The 17197-nt window shown below is 36.1% G+C and overlaps 2 protein-coding genes across 3 annotated transcripts in view; one reads left to right on the forward strand and one right to left on the reverse strand.

Annotated features, from left to right (window-relative positions):
• The window catches only part of LOC128229384 (ras-specific guanine nucleotide-releasing factor 2-like), a 204477-nt gene that overhangs the window by 66362 nt on the left and 120918 nt on the right, over window positions 1-17197 (forward strand). For both annotated transcript variants that reach the window (XM_052941274.1, XM_052941273.1), the window contains 2 exons: window positions 9390-9472; window positions 10311-10386. In XM_052941274.1, coding sequence (XP_052797234.1) covers window positions 9432-9472; window positions 10311-10386 — 117 coding nt within the window. In that variant the 5' untranslated portion in view covers window positions 9390-9431. The remainder of the gene's footprint in view (window positions 1-9389; window positions 9473-10310; window positions 10387-17197) is intronic.
• Window positions 10467-17049, reverse strand: LOC128229385 (uncharacterized). The gene is made up of 2 exons (XM_052941275.1): window positions 16035-17049; window positions 10467-15423 (listed from the first exon to the last, which is right to left on the reverse strand). The coding sequence occupies exon 2, from the start codon at window positions 13858-13860 to the stop codon at window positions 12829-12831; it is 1032 nt and encodes a 343-aa protein (XP_052797235.1). The 5' UTR covers window positions 13861-15423; window positions 16035-17049; the 3' UTR covers window positions 10467-12828.

Below are 17197 nucleotides of genomic sequence, written 5' to 3' on the forward strand. Positions count from 1 at the left end.
AGATGACCCTTATTGATTTTAGGAGTCATCGGGTCAAAGGCCAAGTTCACAGTTACCTTGAGTGTGAAAATGTTTCGAGTGATAACTCGACAATGCCTGCACCCATGGCTCTCAAACTTGTCTTGGAGTTGCGTCTGACCTGTAGATGACCCCTTATGATTTTTTGTGTCATCGGGTCAAAGGTCAAGGTTACGGTGACCTTCAATGAAAAAAGCTTGTCTGTGTGATAACCTGTCAATGCCTGCACCCATGGCCCTCAAACTTGACATTTAGATTTTTGGTGATCAGCTAATGACTCCTGGATTTAGAAGGTCATAGAGTCAAATGTCATGGTCATAACACACTCTATCTTCACTCCTTGAATGGTCATAATCTTAAAACTGCCTTAACGGCATCCAATATCAGTGACAAATCAGCTGTCATTTTGGTCCATGCATATTTCATATAATTGTCCATATAATCCTGACAACATGGCGCTCAGGGAGGGCATAGTGTTTGACAAACATCTCTTGTTTAAAATGTTTTACTCTTTGACATCATAATTGTAAAAAAAATACCAAAATGTAAAAAAAAATCGAGTCAGAGACCGGGTTCGAACTGGTGTCGCCAAAATTGCAGTCCAGTGTTGTATCCACTGTGCTACGAAGGCTCACTCTAAACGGTCGGAATATTTAAGTTATATACCTAACTTGGTAATATCACGTGATAACATCGACCAGCCAATCACACATAAGGAATGAATTCTACTAGGTAGACATACCTAGTAATCTTTTTTAATGGAAAAATACGAAATAACTGCGAAAAATAAACTAATTGCAAACTATGTGGTACTTCAGTTGCAGGTAAGTATCAATGCATTGTACACATCGATACCATGTTTATGTCAGTTTTCGACAATTTTCTTTTTTTTTCGCTATTTCATCATACGGAGTACAGCCCCTTTAACATATTGTATATAGGAAAACAATATGTCGCAATGTTGGGGAGTTTATAATTCTTTAAAGAAGTCGATAAACTAAATTAAAGGATTGTCACAAGCTATGTTTAAATGACCATGCCAAAGCTGGTACGCTGAGCTGCTACTGCTAGCTGCTATTTTATGTAATTACCGGGTATACTAACAAATTTCAAGTTTATACATTTCTGATTTATTAGCCACAATCTAATTACTATAGGATGTTATATCATTCATGTTAAATTACTCCAGAAAATTGTATATGTTATTTCTCCACTCATTGTATTGTAAAGCAAAAGAACAGTCAAGATTCCTTTAAGTTCATATATACATCATGAAAATATTGAAATTTATTATATAGACAAATAAAAGTTTTGTAATCTTTTGTATTATTATAACTTAACAGTATACTTAAAAGACTTACCGAGAAGAATGGTGCAACATAAAAAAAACATCCCTCCTCCAATCACAAATATTTCAATCAATAAGATATGCACATGTAATAACTACAAATGTAATCTAATAGAAAAACTAAAATAACTACATAACTTATAATATATATACCTATACTCTTCTTGCTCATTTTACCTTTGGGAATTATTATTTCAAAAATATTTTTGCATTAAAAATTGAATTCTGTAAATAAACTTCATTAATATTATCAAATTTAACATCTGAGGTTTATTTCTTTACAAAATATAATAAAACTTTTCTATATTTATCAGTTTGCATAGTGCATATTATTTAAAGTATCTTCAAATAAGCTATATTTCTAAATTTGCAATGTGTGAAAATCTTCTAAATCCTATATTCACCTATATTAGGAAACAAGTTTCAAGTTTTATATCAAACAACTCAGTTCATATAACATGACAGCATGAGCATGTGAAAAAGAAATTCATAATAACAACGAGGCTGTTGTAAAAAGAAAACATTCAATATACAAAGGTACAAAGCAAATAAAACAGGAGAATCATATGTTATACAATGCTTTATATGAATATGTATAGAGTTATAGAGTACCGGATACATGTGTTGTTGTACAAACATATTAACATTTTAGAACAGTTTTACTATTTTCTTCACAAATAGACACAACTTTTTATATTTCGACATTTGAGTGTTACACATACACATTAGAGATTTAAATTTGATGACATTCAGATTAACATAGTATTTTTATCAATAAATCGTTTTCTGCTTTTGTTTAAAGCTATACCTTCAAGTAAATAGTGATATTCGTCTCCAATGCTACTGTTTTCTTGACACAAAGGACACTTCCTTGATGACATATCAAGTCCAATCCAGCTTCCTGTCTCGATAGGAAGAAGATAGTTTCTGGTTCGAAATTTAGTCATAAACTTTAACAATTTATAATGTGTAGTTTTTAGATAATTCTCAATTCCGAAATCGTTCTTAAACAATTTATAATTGTTGCATTTACTGGAAGTGTTAACAATGCTATACCATTCATTTAAAAACAAATCTGTGAGTTTCTGTTTAACATTGCAAGTCAACCATTTATGATTTGGAAATATATGTGATTCCCATATATTATTAAGACCACATTTTATAAATATTTTTTTGACAAAAGAAATCCATAGAAAATTATTTCTACGTATGTTTACATCACAAATCAGTGGCGGATCTACCGAGGGGTGACGGTGCATTTACCAAGTTTAAATTCAAAACGTTGCCGCCTTGAAACTTTCCAATTCGGCTCTTATTAATGTCCATTTCTCGGAATCATGATAGAACCTTTGTAAATTAATACAGAATAATTTATTTGAAACCCTTTTTGAAATTTGTTGTCAAGTTGTTTTTACTTCAGTTAACATGAATGACAATGACATTCGAAGTTCAGTAGTGATTTGAGTGCAATCAATATACTTAAGTTACTGTAGGTTTATACAGTATTTATTCTACGTCATAAATGTGTGTCTCAGGTGGCCGAGTGGTAAACGACTTTGCCTCCCCCCCCATTCAGAAAGTCCTGGATCCGCCACTGCAAATATAATTACTTAACATTATCGTATACATAGTTGTTGCTAATTTTGGGTACAATGGTTATACAAGTTTTGTCCAATATGAAATCATTCTAGTCTCTATGTCAATTGATAACGGTTTGACGCCCGTTTCACCGTATACTATGCAAGATATAACTATGCTTGACTTAACACATAAAATATATTTCAAAAATTTAAGTTGAACTCTTTCTAAAATTTTATTATTTCCATATCCCCAGCATTCACAACCATATAGAAGTATAGGTTTTATCATTTTATTGAAAAGATCTATTTGCATATCAATCGGCAGGGCTAAATGCTTACATTTGCTTAGAAGGCAGTACATAGCTTTAAGTGCCTGCTTTGATATTTCAACCTTAGCTTTATAAAAAAGAGCCACTGTTGCTAAATACTAATCCTAAATATTTAAAACTATCAACCACGTCCAATGGATTGCCTTTATACAGAAATTGATAATTACATCTTCTGCCTTTCTGAATAACTAGAATTTTGGTTTTAGAAGTGTTAACAGTGAGGAAACAAATCATCAATTCAGATATTTTAACGACCACCGAAGATTTGTTGAGTTTTTCATGTAATATTAAAATAAAATATATTATGTGTTTACTCTTTATATTCCAATTGCAAAGTGTTCATAAAAGAAATAATATTTTGTTTCCTTTATAATTCTAGATATTAAACCAACTTTAATGTTTTGAAATGAGGCTTTTCCTGTTCAAACAAACCAAATAGTTTAAAAAACAATCAATTATGTTTTATTTTTAAAATCAAAAATCAAAAACAAAGTGAACAAACTATTTTACACTATTTTTACACTTGACTTAACTCATAAAAATAATTGGAATAATTTATTGACTTAAAAAATGAAAAATATCAATGTTAATTCACAAATTATAGGGCCACATGTTTAACCTATGATTTGCACTTTGATTCTAATTGTACTTATAGCCATGTAATATATATCTTAATTATAAAATGTAATATTCAATATGTTGAAACTAATCCACTTGTGTCTTGCAGAATGTTTTCACATAGATTTGATATCAATAATTGATTAATCAACCCTATATCAAATGTTGCTATCCATTTTGGATCACAAGATAACGGTTTATTTTATTAATATTTTGTTGTATGCAAAGTTGAAAACCCTTCTTTGCCTATGTTGTATGGGTTACTCTATTTCTATGTTGTATGCATTTCATACTGAGCCCTGAAATGGTCTAAAATCATGAAAAGACATTCCAAAATGATTTATTTTCAATAATCAATTATGGTAAAATCACTATTGATAGTTACAGATGTTGACCTTTCTTATCATTTTTAGCTCACCAGAGCACGAAGTGCTCAAGGTGAGCTAATGTGATCGGTCTTTGTCTGTCATCCGTCCGTAGGTCCGCCCGTCCGTCCGTCAGTCCTTCTGTCCGTCCGTCCGTCAACAATAGCTTAACAAATATCTCCTCTGAAAAAACTGGCCAAATTCAATGAAACTTCACAGGAAGCTAGTAACAAGGGATTATATGGTATATTTTTTAATTCTTCAAATTAGTCACTTTTAAGGCAATAATTGTTTTTTTCATAGGTTTATAAGTTAAGAAATATTATATCTCTTTATTTTCTAGAAGAATTTCATTTTTACTCAATGATGAATTAAATGATCAGACTTTTCCATTGATCTACATGTAAACCATTGTAATTGTACAATCTTATCTTTTACATGGTTCGTGAATACACCTTATATAAACAAGACTGTAACTCACACACGTAGATGGGAAGCCATGCTGTGTTGGATTGAAATTGAGACAATGTTACTGTAGGCTCTTCATAAGTATTTTATCAAATCCTCATAATTTATTGAAGTTATATATTTTATTGGATGGTGCGCTGTCCAACGTGGCAGTTGGTGGAGTATTGGAATGTTTTACCACCAAATGCCTCGTGGCAATTTTTTTCACCAAATGCCACCCAAACGTGGCAGTTGGTGGAGTATTGAAATGTTTTCCACCAAATGCCATGTGGCAGTTGGTGGCAAATTTTTCACCAAATTTGGTGGAGTATTTGAACGTTTTCCACCAATTTTCCATCAAATGCCAGGTTCAGTTTCTTTGATCTTTTTTCACCAAATGCCACCCCAATGTGGCACTTGGGGTGGCATTACGTGGCACTTGGTAGAAATAAAATCATGGGATTATGAAGTATGCATACAACAACCTAAGAAAAAAAAAAAAATCATTCCTTGCAGTCATTAAGTTTCATATGTAAACAAAATTACAAAGGATCACAGTTGTCATCTTTATGGGGGATTTTGTCTAAAAAAAAAATGTGTATAACATTTCTTTATACACCTTCAACTTTATTGTACAAATTGAATGATACTTTTTAAACTTAGTACATTCCTAGACTGAGTATTTGTCAATTCTTTTGGAAAAAAGTGAATCATACTTGACAGTACATGCATAAAGCTTATCTCTTAGTCAAACTTAAAACAAAGACAAATTAAGAGCCTAATATGTGTAAAATAAAATAAAACATGATAAGTCATGATGTTTTTTGTTGTTAATATGATAAAAAAAACAGTTACCTTTAATCAATCCATTTAATTAAACAAAACTGCACAAACTTTTTCTTACTATTCAAAGTTCCACAAATGCTATTATTACTGTCAGAAGATTCAAATATTTTGAGGAGATTTTCCAGCAGAGAGGTCATTCCAGTTTAAATCAAACATTTTCCTTTGGGGAAATAGCAACAGAGCACATGTACACAGAAAACAGTTTAACTCATCATTATCATGATCATGATAATCATCATCACATTGTTGTTATCATCATCATCATCATCATCAGCATCAGCATAAATAACAACATGTTGTTGTTTTTGTTGTCATCACCACCACCACAAACATCATGATCACCATCACCACCACCACAATCATCATAATCACCAATACCACCACAATCATCATATTCACCAACACCACAATCAACCACCAACAACACCACAATTGTCAAAATCAAACACCACCACAATCATCATAATCACCACCACCACCACCACCATCATCATCAATAGAACCACCAACATCATAATCATCATCAATAGAACCACCAACATCATAATCATCATCAATAGAACCTGCAACATGATGAAGAGTAGTAGGACATGTAGTTATAGTAGTAGTGGGAGAAATCCCCAAAAGTAGTATTACCAGTTAGTTTCAAATAGTAGCATATGTAATGATGCTAAAACCATACATGTGATAACGTCCCGGACGTCCGGGATTGTCCCAGAAATCGTATATCTGTCACGGAGTCACGGAGGGTGCATGTTTGTCCCGGAAAGTCATAAAAAAAAAAACGAAAAAAAAAATCTCGGAATCGGAATCGATTATCTTAATTTTACCAATGTAAGTCAGCTATTTTGCCTGTCCGGGACACTAGTCGTAAAACACAGGACATGTTGACACTAATCCGTTAATTGGTACGTGTGTCGTCGAGGTCATCGTCAATCACCCGATAAATGATATATCGGCCTATTGTTGTGCTTAACGAGTCGGGGAGGGTTCTTGTATACAAATTCATTGTTTTCATATGGATTTGTTTGGTCTTATGAATGATAGCTTTTAATTGATGAATTGATATTTTTCACACATTTTACCAACAAACGAGCATGAAGGTAAGTTCAAAGAAAGTGACAAAATGAGTAAAAAAACAAAATTAAAACACGGAAAACATCCCATATTCCTTTCAAATTTCAAAGTCGATACGTCTTTATACTTTAAACAACTTACGCGTCCATAAGGAATTTTAGTGTTTTGACCTTTTTTCCGAACTATCGTGTGTATTTTTACGCCGAAATAAAACTGACGATATGGGGTTTACAGGTGGTTATATAGAGTGCTTTAATCACGTGACCATGGTAAGTCACGTGATCGCTTTATACAGCCGATTGTTGACACGTCCCTCTATCAAAATTATATGCATCTCCAAATGGAAAAAAGCTCATCGACTGGAAAATCTTCTTTATCGTCTGGAAAATATTGTGTGTCATAAATTGCAATCGTTTTAAATGTGATGAAAAAATAAATATTTTGTAACGCATGTTCTCAAAAGCGCGGGAAAACAGGTGCCCGTATAGTTGTTTATTTCCTGTTTTGATGAAACCGAAAGTAGACTGCATATCCTGCTGGTTAGAACTTCATTTAAAGCCTGGGAAAATATCTGGTGGTTTTATTTTTTCAAGAAAATGCAGAAAAAAAACAACCATGTCAAGTAAAAAATACGTCTTGGCAGTCAAAATAGGTACATTTTCCCGACGTTAAAAATGACTAAAATAGCCCCAGATATGCTATAGAATGCACCACAGACGTTCCCTATTTAAAAAAAATTCCGGCATGCCCCCGGACCCCCCTAGTGTGCGTTGACATTACGACGAGTGTCCCGGAATCGACCCAAGAAATTATCACATGTATGCTAAAACAGCAGCATGAACAGCAACTGAATGCTATTCTTATTCCATGATTATTTTATGAGGGGAATTCTCAGTCACAACGTCTAGTTACTCAAGAGGTTGTCTCCTCAAGGGTCTGTGTGGGAGTCTTGGAACGCTAATGCTAATTCAAGGAAGTCCTTGTACACCGTTTCTCAAGTTTTATTCACAAGCTGGATAACCAACATTTATTTACAACATATAATGGATAGTCCACAGATATTACTTAAAAATGATTCTCTTAGGAGGTCCTAACCATACGGCTGTCAATGCTAGACTGATGAAAGCAAGTAACAATTTTAACAAGAAAGCTTTAGAACAAACATGGAATACCAAAGAGCATATTATTGTAACAAAATATTTTAAGATGTTCCCTTAAGGTATGTATAAAAGCAATAGGTGTCAATTGATAAACAATCATTCTTTGAATTTTGAAGGGATTACAGGAAGATAAAGCAGGAAGGATTTAATAATAGAACAAAGGTAGTTAAGATAAAATGAAGCCAAATATGAACCTACAAGATTATTACAAACTGTTATAAATTATTCAACAAACATCTTTATAAAAGCAGTCTGGAAACAGATTGTTAAATAATCAATAATAAAATGTACATGTTGTATTTTAACAACATGTCCAAAAGTAAACACTATTTTGTAAATCAGTTTTTAAGAGGGTTCTGGCAAAGTTAGATCATAAAAATTATAATGGTGAATTCTGCTGAGTTCCATCTTACAGAACTCTTGAGAAGTCTTTTTCACCAAATGCCACCCAAAAAATTAACTTTAAAGTTCAGTTTTCACCAACTGCCATATGATAAATTAACTAAGTCCAACTTTTTCACCAAGTGCCACATGAAAAAAAAACAGTTCAATTATACACCAAATGCCACCTCCTGTTGGGTGGAAATTTCATGGCAGTTGGTGAAATTCTTGATATTCCACCAAGTGCCTCCCATTTTTCACCAAATGCCACCCAAATCCATGGCATTTGGTGGAAGTTGGTGGCAAATTTAGGGAAGGGAAAAAATTAAACCAGTTTTTGAAACTATCGAAACCCCTACTGGAGGCGGGTCCATCGGTTCATTCCATCCAAAAACTTAAGTTAACTTTGAAAACAGCATGGCGGTAATTGATCAACCACATTTGTTGAAACTCAATATTTTTTATAACAATACCTTACAATGGGCAAATGAGCTAAATGAAAAAGGTACTATTAATAAGTGTGTGTTAATATATCAGTTTGTATGCTCCGCAATGTTGTTGAAACTGTTCACAAAAACATGTATTTGTTACTTCAAGCAAAATTATCAAATCTGGTTTCGAATCTGCTGAAACCATTGAAACCAAACTGAAACTGGTTTAGTTTCAACAAAAATGCCCAATGTTGTGGTTGGATGACCTTGACTGTGACTGCCTACGTTCTTATTTATGAAGCTACAGCAATGAAATTTGGATCATGTGTAGAGTTTTGAAAACAAATATCAATATTGTCCTCGGATGACAATGAAAGTGACTTTTTGACCTACTTTCTTTTTTTTTAAGGTGCAGCAATAACATTTTGACCATGTGTACAGTTTTGAAAACAAATATCAATATTGTCCTCGGATGACAATGAAAGTGACTTTTTGACCTACTTTCTTTTTTTTTAAGGTGCAGCAATAACATTTTGACCATGTGTACAGTTTTGAAAACAAATATCAATGCTGTGGATTACCTTTATTGTACCTTTTTGACATCTTATTTTTGAAGCTACAGTTTTGAAAATTGGATCATATGTACAGCTTTGAGAATAAATACCAAGCTATATTGATTACAAAGGTTAAACTCTTTTACTCAGGTGAACCTTTTAGGGCCATCATGGCCCTCTTGTTCATATAGTTGATTATTAGAACAATACTGCATATCACACTAATGTATTTCAGTGCATAGAGAATCTTCACTACAGTGATCTGCTAAATAGCTCCATGAGTGAATCATCCTCTGTCACCATGCCCCAGTCTGTCAGGTAGGAAACTTGTCACATATAAGATAAATACTGTCATATCTCACCATGCCCCAGTTGGTCAAGTAGGTAATTTATCACATTCAATGTACAATCTGTCGTAATTTTTTGTCACCATACCCCTAAGGTAGGTAACTTATCACATCAAATGTACAATCTGGTGTATGTCACCATACCCCTACAGTAGGTAACTTATCACATGAAATGTAAAATCTGTTGTATGTCACCATACCCCTACAGTAGGTAACTTATCATGTTAAATGTACAATCTGTCGTATGTCATCAAATTACTTTACTCCTTATAAATCTTACATTTTAATGTCAGATTTTTTTATTATTTTTTTAAGTATATTACTACTGTCTGTTTGCAAATGAACTGCATTTCAAGTCATTGATTTATTGAACAATTGTGGCTTTAAGTCTGCCTTAGTCTGGCAGTGAATTCCAAATTTAGTGCAACATCTATAGGTTGTTGATCAACATCCCCATAGGCATAGGAAAATGATTGCTGTCAGCCACTTGGAATATAATTTGACTTTTCACCATGAACTAATTACTAAGGAGGGGCACTCATATCTGTACAATTTGCATTGGGTTACATAAACCAACCAGTTAAATCATGCTCACAAGGACGGCACATGCAGTTGCAATCAAATCTTTTTGAAGTGCCGAAAATTTTCTGTTCAAAAGTGCTTTTGGGGAGGTACAAATTGACTGTCCATCTTAACAAAATAACATTGTGAGTGTGATTTTATAAATGTGTTGAAGAGTATACTTTGCTGAATTGATTTTCAAACAGAAGAATATACCTTTTTGTCTTTCTGATGTACCATTTTACCAGGTCTGATCCGAAGTTATTTCGAGATGATGTTGATATAAAGTTCAGTCGTACTCTCAACTCTTGTAAAGTACCACAGGTTAGTACATGCACTAAGTATTGTAGCTTACTAACTTGCTTTAAATATATTTATATTTGCACAGCCAAGTTTCTGCAGTTCATTTGTGGCAAAAGGGAAAAGGAAGAGTAACTCCGAAATGGTTGAAAATGTCTGGCAGATATAGATTTTGCCAGACGGATTTATTTTTTAAGTTTTAAATTAGGAAAAAGGTTTGTAGAGTTTAAAAAGCGATCACAAAGTTGGACGGCAATCGCTCATAATAAAATGTATGCAACATATAAGCGAACTAGATAAAATAGCATGGTGGGTGGAGGGGTGGTTCGCAGTTGATAAAATAAATTTGTAAAACTTCTCTGAAAAGTTTTCGCTGCTGCGCATCCAAAACGAGGCTAATTTATGACAGAGGTTATGTTGCACTAAATAATGTGCGGTTACACTAAACTTATTTATGTTACGATATCTCCAACCTCCAAGGCCAACATACAATGAAGAAAATTATAATAATATTATGTCTCACAAATATAAACCACTTTATAAATGGCTTATAAAGTATGATTTTATATTTGCACAGCCAAGTGTCCGCAGTTCATTTGTGGCAAAAGGGAAAAGGAAGAGTAACTCCGAAATGGTTGAAAATGTCTGGCAGATATAGATTTTGCCAGACGGATTTATTTTTTAAGTTTTAAATTAGGAAAAAGGTTTGTAGAGTTTAAAAAGCGATCACAAAGTTGGACGGCAATCGCCCACAAACACGTCCAACCAAGGAAGCGAGGCTGTGCAAGTACCGAAAAGAGATGTGTTTCCAACTATGTACAAAAGGCTGAATGAATAATATGGAAGCAAACGTGGCCACACCCCAATAGCCAGGTTAGAGACTACATAACAATAGTTTCAAAAAAGGTGAACAGTGAAGCAAAAATATGGCAAAAATTTAGCAAACAATATGAACAATACGTAAGGAAAGCTAAATAAAATATTATGCATTGTTGGTTGGCCACACCCCAATGGCCGCATTGTCAAGGGCAATGATAATACCTATGGCATAAAAAGGCACTTGGAATTCAAAATAACAGAGGTAAAAAGAAAGCAACAACATAGTTATAATGCAGTTGAAAAATGGCCACACCCCTATGGCCAAATTGTAACTTCAACCAATGGTAGACATATGGATATAATAAGACTAGAGCATGTCACAAAATGTACAAAAACAAAAACACAGTAGTTAATTCATGATACAGTGGCCACACCCCAATGGCCAGCATGTAACATGAGCACAGTTATTTACCCATGGGATACGATAAGACTAGAATAAGACAACAAGGTACAAGATATATACAAAGCATATGCCCTAACAGCAAAAACGGACATTTGTAACATAGGTAAACAAAACTATAAAATGAAAGGTATATACAAGAAAGGTTATTCTCCATTCGCAAGTAGGAGAGATATGTAGATGGCATGAGAACAAATAAAAATGAACCTAGAAGAGGAAAGAACCCAGAGGGAAAACACCCCCCAATGTCTTCCATAGGCTGCTATTATGTGAGGCAAGTCAGAGGTACGAGTATTAAGAACTGATGTTGGGAAGACGGATGTAGCGGCGGAAAGCATTTGACCGCCAGCGCCCCATGCGCATTATTTCATTGTCAGGGACCCCAAGGAGAGCAGCTTGGGTACAAGCACCTATCCGAAAACTGTGGAGTTTATAAGTACTTGGGGAAAGGTTAGCGTAAACAAAAAGTTCATTGAAAACGGACCGAAACTTCGCAACTGAAATTGGTGATGAAATGGAAGACACAAATAATGGGCCATCTTTGTCACCCCTGACTAGGAAGTAAGCCTGCAGGGCTTTAACAGGGCATAATGGGGATTTGGATTTGATCAGGATGGTTAGAGGTTTGTCAGTTTTCTGAGTTTTGTAATTATGTAAATGTAAGCGCAAGACTGTTGGGGAGACTGTAACATGTTGGCGTTGAACAACAGCTGAGAATAAATGTGGTGAAAGTGGTAACAATTCACCAATGCGGAAAAAAACGAAGAAAGCTAGAAGTATAATGGCACAGTAAAGCTTTTGCAGGTAATGTGAAGATTGGTACAAAGAAGCAACGCCTTGAATTAACAGTGTGATGTGGGTGTGTAATAGAGGAAGACGGGTGTCGATGTGTTGCTTGAGTTTACGACAACCCAACGTCATGCGACGGACTTGGGTATTAGCAAATGGGTCAGGAAATCCCAAAAGGGAATGAAAATAGGAAATGGCCAAAAGGTTACTGTTGATAGTGGAAGGTGAGATACCTTGTTTGAAAAGATGGGCCACAAAGGAAGTGATCAAGTCAACAGACGATGGCAGAACAGGCTGATGCGAAGCGAAGTTTGCATGGAAATCTTTGAATTTGGTCCATGATTTGGAGTACACTGCACGGGTCGAAGGTGCTTATGACGCCTCCAATAACTGTTCCTTCAATGAAGCAAGCTCAGAGGTGACACATGATGGGGTATGGGAAGTGGGTTTGGGTCCAAGTGAGGCGCGAGTCTTAGGGCCTTCTCGACCTGAAACCGAGGCAGAAGATCACACACCGTATTATGGGCGATGAGGATATGTTTAGAACGGAAACAAAAATTGTGTTCAAGGGCCTGAAGTACAATTATGCGAATAAGCTTCATCATGACAGGGTCCTTAGAAGTTTGGCTATTGAGGCAGTAAACAACGGCAAGGTTGTCACAGATGAAGAGGATGTTTTTATTATGCCAGCTTTTGCCAAACAGGAACACAGCTAATGTGATGGGGTATAGTTCCAGGATATTGATATGGTGGGATTTTGTTTTCTCAGTGAAGACACCATATGTCCATGAAGACATATGGGTACAGCCAAAACCTTTTGAACCGGCAGCATCAGTGTGTAAATGTAAAGTATCAGAGGATATGAAACGGTCACCAGTCAACAAAGTACAACCATTGTATTTGTCTAAAAAACTGTACCAAAGGTTGAGATCAGCTCGGCATTCGGCTGATAGCTTAATGAAGTGATGTTTGTTGGTTACGCCAACAGTTGAGTCATAGAGTCTGCGAAGGAAACAACGGCCAGGTTTTATGACCTTGCATGCAAAATTGAGATGATCCAATATGGATTGGAGCTGGTGTAAGGTAACCTTGCGTTGTTTCATAGACGTGGATAGCAAAGACTTAAGAGTCTGGAGCTTATCTTGTGGTAATCTGGCAGTGAGGGTCACAGTGTCGAGCAATATACCATGGACTTCAACTAAAGTTGAGGGCATAACTGTCTTTTGAAGTTTAATGGGGACACCAATGTCCTGGGCAAGGGAGAAAAAAAAATTAAGGTAGGACAGACATTTGTCAGACTGACGTTGGCCTACAAAAATAAAATCGTCAACTATGTGTGAAACTCGTTTAACTGAAAATTGGTTTTGTAGGATCCATTGCAAACATGAAGAGAAAGCATAAAAAATTTGGACAGATGAAGAAGCACCCATAGGTAACACAGTACCAAAATAGAAACATTTGTTTATGGAGAAACCTAGCTTATGGTAATCAAGTGGTGAAATGGGAATAATTTTAAAAGCTTCCTCAATGTCAGCTTTAGCTATGAGTGCACCTCTGCCAGCATCTAAAACCAGACGTGCTACTGTGTCAAAGGTCTCCAAAGGAACTGTTGAGTGTTCGGGTGGGATAGTGGAATTGACTGAAAGGGAGTGCCTTGAGAATGACAAGTCGTGAATGACACGAAACAAGGTGGATGATTTCTTTGGGACAACACCTAATGGTGAACAAATGAAATTGGGCAAGGGTGGGGCTAAATACGGCCCTTTAACTCGACCTAGCTTTATTTCGGAAATAACTTTTGATCGAACAAAGTCTAAATGGGTTGAAACGGAAGGGTGGTTGGAATGAATAGCAATTGAAGGTGTAGCTGTGGTACCCAGGGAAAATCCACTTTGAAAACCTTTCAATAGAAAAGATGATTTTACCTTTCAATAGAAAAGATGATTTTGCAGGGTCATAACCGTCCAAATACTTGGCAAGATCATTGGCACGTACCGGCGTTGGCAAAGGAATATTATTTGGAGGGATTTGGTGCCTTGGAGGAGGTAGGGTTTAATTTATGTGGGGTTCTTGAGGGCCTGTCAGGCTGGTACTGACGGACAGGTTTGGAGCATTTGTGGGCACCATGGCTATAGTCGGAGCAGTTGCCACAGCGGTGTGCAAGGGTGCACTTGGATTTAGGGCAAGAGCTTCACTGCTGGAATTCACAACAGTATCCTTTCCTATGCATGACATAGTTTGGCATGGATGATTGGGAAAATTGTTGGGGACAAAAAAGTACAGGGCTTGAGATAGAACAGAACAGATAAGTCTCTGTATGGAGATTTCCCCAAGGCACAGGGGAAGTGGCGCGGAGCTGTCGGAACTTCATATCATACATTAGCCAACAATGAGGATTAAAGTGTGCAAAGGATTGGATTACTGTCATGTATTTAAAAAGTTCAGGAGATTCCAATGGGTATTTGGTGCAGTAAATGTCAGCGTACCTCTGAAATGCTTTACACCATGTTGTAATGGATTGTATTTTTTTTACAGGTATTGTTTGGACAGATGTAACAGTTTGGTGGTCAGATTTTTTAATAGTTCTGGTTTCCTCAAGGGAACTGTCCAAAAAGATGAGACGACTTAATTCCACATACTCGCGATTGAGAATTTGTATACGTAACTTTTTCTCAACTGGTGGGTGTACAATGGAGAAAACGCCTAAATCAACCTGTGGAGGAGGCTCAGTGAAAATATCAGCATTGTCAACACTATTAACTGAAACCTCAGACACAGAGTCAGACACATCTTCCATGTTGGAAGTGCTGGCAGCCGTACCATCATGCTTGGACCGTTTAGCCTGGAGAAGCGATGAGATTTCCTCCATGATGTCCTCATCATTTGAAAGGGCCTCAGCAACCAAGGTGGCAAGGCGGTTCTGACCCGGCTGTTGAGGTTTGGAGGCCTTTCCTTTTCCCGAGGTCACCTCATTTGGCCGTCGTTTCGGCATACTGAAAAAGGTCAAAGCGGGAACAGTAACAGTATTACTAAGCAATATCGAGATATTGCCAACAGGTCATGGGAAAACCATATGACACAAAAAAGAATATGTGGAAACACTAAATGGTACCAAGACCAGGTGAAAACCACAATGTCTGAATGGAAACACTGAAAATGGTTACAAAACCAGGTGAGATCATAACAGAAACTGCCAGCGCGTAAACACTTAAAATGGCCCATAAGCCAGGTGAAACATGCATAAACAATGGCAGAGTGGAAACACTGAAAAAGATTCATGAACCTATGGTAACCACAGCAGATGGTCCATATAGCAGCTGGATTACCCAGACGGCTCATAAAACAGGTGAAACCACTTAAGATGGTGTAAAAATGGTAGTATGGAAACACTGAAAATGGCTCAAAAGAACCAGGCGAGTCCAAGACCCCGTGAAAAATTGTAATGTGGACATACTGTAAAGGTTCACAGAACCAAAAGTGTCCTACATATTCACAATGGAAGATATGGCAAGTATAACCACACTATGCACTGAGCAAAAGAGCCAGTCAGGTGTAGCCAAGCCAATCAACCAAAATAGAAAGCCACATGGCCATAAAGACATACCTGCTAGTAATGCAGGGACTGTGTTTTCAAAGGTAGCGCTCCGCGAAGAGAACTGCGCCTTGAACCGAGCTAAAGTACCTCCTCATGCCCCGTGAAGGATCAACATGGATACCATCAGGGGCAACATAATCTGTAAGGAAGCGCTTGTTATAGTTGTTCCTTGAGTGTCTCCAAAATATCATCTGAGGTGCACCGTAGAAGAAACCCTCTAACTGCGCATTTGTGTCAGCTACTTGCTGATTGTACACGGAGGCTCCCTGACGTGGAAGTATTTCGCTGATGATCACAACTTTACAACCTCCCGACAATAGATCCTGTGCAAAAGAAATAATAGCATTAGCCACTATAGAAGGAGTAGCAGTCGGATTGCAAAGGTCGTTGCTACCGATATCTACAAAGGTCATTGTGGCATCCAGGTCAGTAGCCATATGTAATTCCTTCCACAGAGATTTAGAATGACTGGGATGTACAATGGTGGCTCCTCCCTGTCCATGCCAAAAAACCTGCAACCGGCTGGAATCAATGTTCATATTAGCCTGTCCATTTTGGACACACCAAGAAGAGAGACGTCTCGTAAATGAATGGCCTATAATCAAAACGCCGGCCATCATTAGAACAAAAACCCTTTGTAATATTACATAAAATATTTTAATGAAGCTAAAATGCCACAACAAAGAGAAGTAGATCAAGACAGCGTCAGTAAACAAGAATCGACAATTATCCATTAGCAAATAAATTCGTCATGGACAAGGAAAATAAGGAAAGACGAAAACGTAGCTGTATTAAATAACAGACAAAATTGCGAATTTAACAATGAAAAGAAAGGTGAATTGATAAAATAAATTTGTAAAACTTCTCTGAAAAGTTTTCGCTGCTGCGCATCCAAAACGAGGCTAATTTATGACAGAGGTTATGTTGCACTAAATAATGTGCGGTTACACTAAACTTATTTATGTTGCGATATCTCCAACCTCCAAGGCCAACATACAATGAAGAAAATTATAATAATAGTATGTCTCACAAATATAAACCGCTTTATAAATGGCTTATAAAGAATGATTTTTAAAGGAGCATAGATTATCTGGCATTGTAACTTGTTGAATTTCTGTTTTCAAACAAACAAAGGTTTGGGGCACAATGGAAGGTTTGGTGTACAAATGAGT

The sequence above is a fragment of the Mya arenaria genome, chromosome 3 (genome assembly GCF_026914265.1).
Source record: "Mya arenaria isolate MELC-2E11 chromosome 3, ASM2691426v1".
Taxonomy (NCBI): Eukaryota; Metazoa; Mollusca; class Bivalvia; order Myida; family Myidae; genus Mya; species Mya arenaria.

Bases quoted from the DNA above. Each gene is read 5' to 3' on its own strand.
- LOC128229385 (XM_052941275.1), bottom strand. From the start codon at position 13,860: ATGGGTGCTTCTTCATCTGTCCAAATTTTTTATGCTTTCTCTTCATGT.